Below are 8538 nucleotides of genomic sequence, written 5' to 3'. Positions count from 1 at the left end.
TAAGACAACAGTAACGAGTAGTATGAAAGCCCAAAACCTACGCGGAGGGTGGTTGGGGTGGTGGATGGGTCAAACAACACAGGTCTTTCAACCTTTTGGATAAAGCGTGTTTAGATATGACGCTAAAGGAGACTTTTAGCGTCAGCAACGCCAAAGGCACCTGACCAAGCGTCCGTATTTTAATCGACTGGAGTGAGAATGTGTTGAAAAAACCATACCAGTGGTTTTACATGGTTTAGCACATTCATTACAAAGGACTATCTTAGGCTTTACATCACGACTTACTATTTTGCAAAACATGCTACTGTTTTGTCAGGAAACAGGAAACTATTATAAACTATTTTAAAGTTCCTCAAATGTGCTAGAGTTATCAACCCATCACACTGAGCATCAGGCCTGCATTATTTTTTCTGTCAGTACAGAAATGTGAGAGGGTAATGTAATGCATTATTTATTTAGCATTGCACTTCCATTAAGGCAAGACACTCCAGGTGAGTAGGGTAACATCTTTAACTAATAGATATCACCATGTAACTTCGCCAGTTGATTACCTACATCAAGACAATTATTTCTCGCTTTACAAGTGTTCTGAAACGTTATATTTAGATATGCAAATGAGGCATTATCTTATGAAACAGCAGTAATTTGTATACATTTCCAGAACAGAAATCTAATCATTGGATAAAACCAGATTTGAAGTTAGTTTCATTTTGTTGACATATTAAAATCAGTTCTTTTACAGAGGGCATTGTGGATATCTCTTTTTATCATTCCACAAATCAGAAAATGCTGTCAACGGCCAGAAAAAATATCCATATTTTTGGGAATAAAATGTTATATAACTCTATGAAGACTATGAATGATATATGAACTAAGCCCTTCTGTAAAGACCTTCAGAATAGAGATAGGAAAGGATGTCAGTGCTACTGAAGTGGAGATTTCATTCAGTATGCATGATTTGTAGTTCAAACTTCACACCCTTCACATTTAGATCAAGATTCAAAATACCAATAAAAACAGCTGCTTAGAGTACAAGGTTAAGGAGAAATCAGGGCAAGGAGGTTAAGAAATGTGCAGTTTAAATGAACTCACTTTGTGACACAATAACTTTGAATTAGCAACCATCAGTTCTGAGGCTGTTTGATATTTAGATACATGGAAGTTGGCTAACAAGTCCGGTAGGAGACGGTGGACAAGGATAGAGAATCCTACAATGGCTTATTAATTAATACAATATGGGAATGGCTAATGTTTTTTTTTTTTATCACATCTACCTTTTTGAAAAAAAAAATACCTCATGAATGCATTATTCCTGTTCCTGGAAGGACATAAGATAAAAAGACAGTTAAATAAATATACAAGATGAATAAGAAGACACTCTCTAATACAATTACTTACAGTGATGTGCAGTAAAAACCAAAAATAGTAAAGTGATATAAAACAGAGATGAAAAGACACAGGTAATAAGGCTGCATATTGTAGTTACAGGTATCATTTGCACTCAACACAATAAAATAATGAGTGCTTTGTAAGATACATAACAAAACTGTAACACTCTCTTGGGGTAAACAGCCAATTTCAAAAAGTAAATTGAAACAATTTTAAATGATACACAATATTTAAAATTTTACCGAAACTATTATGCTGTGTTAAAGTGCTGTGGGGAGAGTTTGACATCCAAGACTTCCAGGCGCTGTTTAAAAGCACTACCATAGCATACTAATCTGAATTTGAACCGATGTGTGTAGTTCAAGACAGAATTCGATAAAAAAAAAAATTTGATCATGAAATGATGAATAAGCCAGTTAAATGTTGATCCCATCCAACAATGTAACTTTGGGTTCAACATTGGGGGGGTTGAGATTTCCACTTTTGAGGGAAATTTATATTTTGAGCATATCAAACACATTCTGGTGAATTTTTCTGCAACAATTTGTGCCTTTTCTGCATCAATTTATTTGTCTTTAATTATGGAAAGGAAATTATTATTATTTATTTAGTAGATTGTTAATTTTGCCTATGATCCCATAACATTCTGGACATTGTTTGCTGCTTGGCATGATTGAACACAGTGGTTTCCAACCTTTTTGGCTTGTGACCCCCTCAAACAAGGCAATGTCTTTGGCTGACAGTTCCTCATGTTTTTTTCCCTTGTGTTGTCTTCTCGTTGACCATGCAACTTTTTGTTTTTCTGGATCAAAATAAAAACTTTTTTTGCTATTCCCAATGTTTTTGTCTCTTTCATTTTTTCTGCGCTTTTCTTTTTACGTTTTTGTTTCAACGTTCTTTCATCAATTGTTTTTTTTTCCAAATGCTTTAAAATTGAATATAAAACACCCAAATTCAATGAAAATAGTGAACTGATCATTTATTTTACTTGTGATGACCATTGTTTGGAACCATCCATGTTCCTTTTTTTAATTTAAATTTGGTTGAAAGAAACCCAAATTTCTGATATAGAAACTTTTTGAAAATGGCTTAACAGGAGGGTTAAGAATATTAAGAGCCCTGTTTTCCTATCCTGTTAATAATCTCACAACTGCTCAGATTTATCTCACAACCCTGTGGTTGGGCCCAAGGTTGGAAACCACTGCTGTGTGTGAACACACCAAAGTAAAAGAGGTTGTGTGTGTACAATATGTGTTTAATCTCAGACAAAATAATCCAGTACCAATACAGAAAAAAAAAGAATCCTGAAGTGACAACTGATGAAAAACTGAGTTAGATGTACTTGCATGCAGTGCAAAACAGAACATAATTCAGTTGTAGAGTTTGGGAAAATCATCATAAAGCCTTTTATAAATCCTTGGAAATGTTCTATGCCTTAAAAATAGGCTATGTTAAGACAAAACTACAAATAGAATTAATGTAAATGATTTTGTTTTTCTCTCTCTCCCTTTTCTTTTTGAACCAAACACCTCCAGAGAAAAGTAATGTTTCTGCAGTCCAGTCACACCGGATCTCACTCTCTGCTGTGTTCTTAGCTTACAGCACCCCTTGTGGCCACTTTTAAACATGGCGCCTGCTACCCTCCCATTCTAGCACTGCTTTCCAAACGAGGCAAGTGTATGTGTTTAAATGAAATTGCTAATATTACATCTTTAATATCTGACATTTTTTGACATTTTTAGAACATCAAAAGGAGATGTGAACCACAAAAAACAGCACCAAACCAGTGTTTAAATTATGGTTTCAACCTTCAAATGTTTAGTTTGGCATGAGCATATTACTTTAATTAAAACTTTAGCTTAAAAAACAAAAAAGTAAAACCAGAGATGGTGAAACGTACACCAACACATCAGATGTGGTTATGAACTTTTGGCAAACAGAAATTATTTCATGACCTTAAGTGTAACACGCAGCAGTTTCCTTGTTTCCACAACCAGTTTCCTTGAACTCAAAGCAAACATATGATGCCTAAAGGGTAGCCAGTGTTTGTACATGAGCAAAACAAAGAACAACATTCTGTCACTTGAGCTGGAGTCTTTCCAACACTGAGCTGTCACACAATCCAACTTGTTCTGGGGAAAAAATCAAGCAGGGTATAAAGGAGTTGGCAGTGACAGTGGACGTTTTTTTTCACCTTCTTTTTTCTTAAAGTAAAGCAGCCTTGAAAAGCTAAGAGGATGTTAACTAAAAGAAATAGGGGGACACAGTGCAAATAGGTGCTGAGTTTAATACCTTGATTTCAACATGATTATACAAGAGAAAATTAACCAATATACAGGAGATTTATGACCGATAGAAAATTGTATTTATTATACTTTCCAAGATACATTCTATTCATTGTAATGTCAATAAACACTCATAATTTCAACGTAACAATACTTTTTAAATAAGGACCAGATAGAGAAAAAGAATTTCGAAATAGAACCTGTCTTGACAATATAACCTCAAACTAAATAAATTAAACAAAATTATTTGAAGCCATCATGACCGAGCATTTTTTTTTTTTACTAATATTGCACATGGTGTTTTTATGATATGATTCTGCCCTGATCTAACAATTTTTAGAGCTTCAATTTGTAGCCTTTTACTCATCCCGCAAAATGTCTCCACTCCCATCTCAACAACTCTGGAACCATAACAAGTTTAATGCACATTTATTTTGGTTGCATAATGTTAATAAGAAACCTTTTACAAGATACTGTGGGAGATATAAGAATAAGGAAACTGCTTGAAACTTCACAGACTTCTATCAGGCCTCGGCTTGCCGTGCGACACAATAAAAAAAGGAAACATCACAGATCACATTTCACAACCCCGTCGCCCAGCGGGTCCAGTTCTTCAGCAAACTGAGAGAAACCCCTTCGATCGACTCAACAGTCACTTATAGTGGCCTGAATTAGCTCTGATGTATCAAGTCCTTTGTGTATTATCCTTTTTTTAAATAATACCAGTAACTCTTTAAATAATCCTGCATAGAAAAATAAATTAACTATCTTGTTAAATTTCTTTTACTACGAATTGAGCGCTGACATGGGGAGGTGGATCACTGATTGAATTATATTAGCGGTTTGTTTGACAATTCTGGCTTGTAGTCTCTTGATGATGATGCTCCGTCGTACAGTGTGTGTGTGCGTGTGCGTGTGTGTGTATATAGATGTTTGTCCTTTCTTGTAATTTACAAACCAGTCCCACAGATACAAATAATGTAAGACTTATAAAATAAATTCCAGGTTACGCTTACATGGCAAGCAGCTCTGTAATTTTCTTATCCTTGGTTTTTTTTTCTTTCCTTCATTTTTCAGAAACAACGTCCTCTGACAGTGTATGTGCCGTTAGATTTCACCCAAAACATACAGTTACTGTAGTAGCAATTTTTTGAAGAGAAACACAACTCCATTCAGAAGACACTATATTTAACATGGCTCCTTACACAAAGAGAACAAGTCATGGAAATCATTCCCCCAAAAAGAGTTTTGCAGTGCCTTAACAGGAGCGGTTTAGCCTCCCGGCAAAGAGCAGGTGTACTGCTACTGGTGTGTAATCCAGACATGGTGGCAGAGAGTCGGAAGCCGACTCCAGAGGCATCCCCCAGAACAAACAGATATCCCCGCAAATACAAAAAAAAGCAAAGAAGCATCCACTGAGTCACCAACTCTGTTAATCTCATCCCAGAAGCGGTGATCTTTCCAGAGCAAAAGAACAACAACCAACGTTCCCTCCTTTTTTCTTTTCTCTCTCTCTCTCTCTCTCTCTCTTTCTCTCTCTCTTTTTATTTTTATTTTTTTTAATGAGGGTTGAAGACGGCGAAGTATATTCTCAAGCACTGTTTTCAAACCCTTTGATTTGGTTGGAAAAACAAAAGGAGGAGGTAAAAGAACAACAAGAACAACAAAAAATAAGAAGATAGATACCCATTTTAATAGCAGCAACAACAAAAAAATACTATGACTGTCTGGTTGCTTTTTAGGGTGTCCTGTGGTATGTATGTGGGATTCATACATGTAGTGGCATGGATAATCCAAAAGGTCTTTTACTGTGAAATAGATCCATGCTGATTCTAGTAATAGCTTTTGTAGCGTGGAGCCATTTTGTCCATCTCTGCATTGGTCATTAAGGATTTTCAGAAGGCACTTTTTCGCTGTGTGTGGGAGTGTGTGTGTGTGTGTGTGTGTGTGTGTGTGTGTGTGTGTGTGTGTGTGTGTGTGTGTGTGTGTGTGTGTCTGTGAGTGTGCATGTGTGGCTGCAGAAAGGGAGATGAAGACAGAAAGCGAGAGCTCTGGGGGGTTTATTGGTGTGTGTGTGTGTGTGTGTGTGTGTGTGTGTGTGTGTGTGTGTGTGTGTGTGTGTGTGTGTGTGTGTGTGTGTGTGTGTGTGTGTGTGTGTGTGGCAAAAGTGGGAAAAGGAACCAGAGAAAGGCAGATGTGTTTGGCTGTCTGTCTGCCAGTAGTGTGTCTGACTTCTGTCTTATGTGTGTGTGTGTGTGTGTGTGTGTGTGTGTGTGTGTGTGTGTGTGTGTGTGTGTGTGTGTGTGTGTGTGTGTGTGTAATCAATGCACTAAATCAAACGCAACAATCCCTACATTTTACTCAGCGCAGTCTGCTCCTCGAGCACCTGCAGGTAATCAGGCGTTCCTTGGAGCTTGGCTTTTAGCTCGTAATACTCACTTTTTCTCTGCTCCACCACGATCTTACTGTGGTTCCCGCCTATCAGCGACGACTTCTTCATCTTTTTATCCAGCGTTTTCTCCGGGTAGCGGATTTCGTACCCGCCCATCCCTATACTGTTGAAATCTCTTTTGCTGTCCAGGAAGTTCTGGATGAACATGCTGGGCTCTCGGTGGGGGAGGAACTCCTCGAGTTCGTCGATGGTACTGAGGCGTTTGTTGCGCTCCAGGGTGGAAAGCGAGTCTTTATCCTTGTCGGCGCTGTTCCGGAGGATGATCTTCTGCCTCTGCGAGTCTGCAAACTTGAACCCAGCGTCCATGTCTGAGGAGCGTCCGATCCCGCAGGTGTGGCTTTTGCCAATGTGCTCGATTGTCTGGGGGATGAACGTCTCGCCTCCCAAGTCGTCTCCCGGGATGGAGCCTTTTTTGCCCGATTTGTGACTGTGACGGCGGAGCTGCAATGACATGGAGCCACACTCCTGATTCCCAAGCCCCTCCTGCCTTCCTACTGGTTTTTTATTCCGCCTCAGGACAAAGACTAGCAGGCAGAAGGCCACGAACACAGTGAGGATCAGCACTACGAGGATGCTGAGGATCATGATGGAGAGAGGCACAGGCCCTCCCGGCGGTGCTTTTCCAACTCCGGCAGGCGACAGTGAGGTCAAAACAGGCGTGGCGCTAGTGAGAATAAACGGTGGCCTTGCAATAAGCTTAGGACACAGGATCTCATTTTTCAAGAGGCGCAGCTCAATGTTGGAGAACTGCACAGGGGAGGCACATTTCACCTCTTTGGCAGCCACTCCATCACTTAGCTTCTCTAGCCATAGTTTGAGGGCAACAAGATCGCAGGAACACTCCCACGGGTTCCCTTCGAGGTCTATCTGGGTCAATGATTGCAGCTGGTCCAAGACACCACTCACTGGTAGGGTCATGAAGTGGTTGTTTTTTAGATTCAGTCTGGCTAAAGAGACACCCGCAAACACGTAGGCAGGGAGACTCCGCAGAACATTGTTGTTGAGATACAGGAGTTGTAGGTTCGGCATGGAGTCAAATGTACCCGCTAAGATTTCTTTTATGGCATTGTATTCCAAATATAGGTACTGTAAGTTTGTGAGGCCCAAAAACATCTCTGGGTGTAACTGTTCAAGCTGGTTTCCATTCAAATACAGCCTTCTCAGGTTAGTTAGGTTAGAAAACACACCTTTTTGGACCGTGACAATTTGATTGCTGCCAAGATGTAGCAAATCTAAGCCTTCAAAGCCTTGGAAATCAGCCGGGCTTATGTCACGGATATAATTTCCACTCAGGTGAAGCTTCTTGGCATTTTGGGGTTTGGGAAGGAGATCACCTAAATTTTTAATATTCCTCTCCTGACAGCTGACGCTGATGCCAAAGTCAGAGGGGTGGGCTTTACAGCTGCAGGGCTGCGGACACAGCAATGGAGGGGTCCGTGTCTGAAAGGAAACAATCTGTCTATTTCTTCCAAAAGGGGGTAAACCAGCCACAATACCATTACCGTAAATTTTAGATGAGTCAGTGGTTTTTGGTGCTTTTGTGGCCATGGGAGCCAGAGTGGTTGGGGACATTTTGGAGGGTGACTGCCCATTATCAGGCGGTGCAGGCGGCATTCTAACATCAAAGTCACTTCCTGTTCCCATGGGACAAAGCTCTTGTTTGTTAGTTTCTTTCAGGAGCCTTCCGTACAAGTCACTTGGTGTTTCACATATGGCCTCGCCGATAAAAATATTATAGGGCATGTTTTCAAGCCACGCCTTGAGAGGTGCTAAATCACAGGTACAATTCCAAGGGTTGTCATCCAGCTGCAGCTCTACAATGCGCCCAATATGCTCCAGAACCCCCAAATAAGGAAGCCTCTGGATCCTGTTCCCCCTTATATCCAGGTGTGTGAGCGAGGCAAAGCGAAATATGTTGTCAGGAAGTGCCTGTATGAGATTATCATTCAGGATGAGCACTTTTAACCTGTGCAGTTTGTTAAATGCTCCCTTTTCAATGTATTTTATCAAATTGTAATCAGCCTGAAGGTATTCCAAGTTTTCTATCCCTTGGAAAGTGTCTGCTCGCAGCACCTTTAACTCATTATTGTTCAGGTGCAGCTGTTTCAACGCGCTCATCCCCATGAAGGCTCCACCTTCGATGTTCTGTAGTTTATTGTTCCCCAGCTGCAGTGACACGGCGTGGGTGAAGTTGAGGAACGAGTTAGGGTACAGTACGATTAAGAAGTTGTTCTGGAAGTTCAGGTGGTATAGGGAGGAGGCCGGCGGGATGAGCTGCGTGGGTCGATAGACAGTGATCTTCTCGCAGTTGGCATACAGCACGTTTTCTACTGACATGCAGGAGCAGGCGCTGCAGGTCTCGGCCATCAAGTCCGAGGCGGACGGGTCTGCCATCTGAGGTCCGTCCGACAT

At 40.4% G+C, this 8538-nt stretch overlaps 1 protein-coding gene across 1 annotated transcript; it reads right to left on the bottom strand.

The window, feature by feature from the left end:
• Positions 1-5998: 5998 nt before the first annotated feature.
• slitrk4 (SLIT and NTRK-like family, member 4) lies at positions 5999-8538 on the bottom strand. Its single transcript, XM_028588830.1, has one exon. The coding sequence runs from the start codon at positions 8536-8538 to the stop codon at positions 6025-6027; it is 2514 nt and encodes an 837-aa protein (XP_028444631.1). The 3' UTR covers positions 5999-6024.

Source organism: Perca flavescens, chromosome 10 (assembly GCF_004354835.1).
Source record: "Perca flavescens isolate YP-PL-M2 chromosome 10, PFLA_1.0, whole genome shotgun sequence".
Lineage (NCBI taxonomy): Eukaryota > Metazoa > Chordata > Actinopteri > Perciformes > Percidae > Perca > Perca flavescens.
Note: the sequence above shows the minus strand (reverse complement) of the source record. Positions and strands in the feature narration are given on the sequence as shown.

Excerpts from the sequence above, each read along its gene's own strand:
- slitrk4 (XM_028588830.1), bottom strand. The coding sequence starts at position 8,538 with ATGTCGGACGGACCTCAGATGGCAGACCCGTCCGCCTCGGACTTGATG.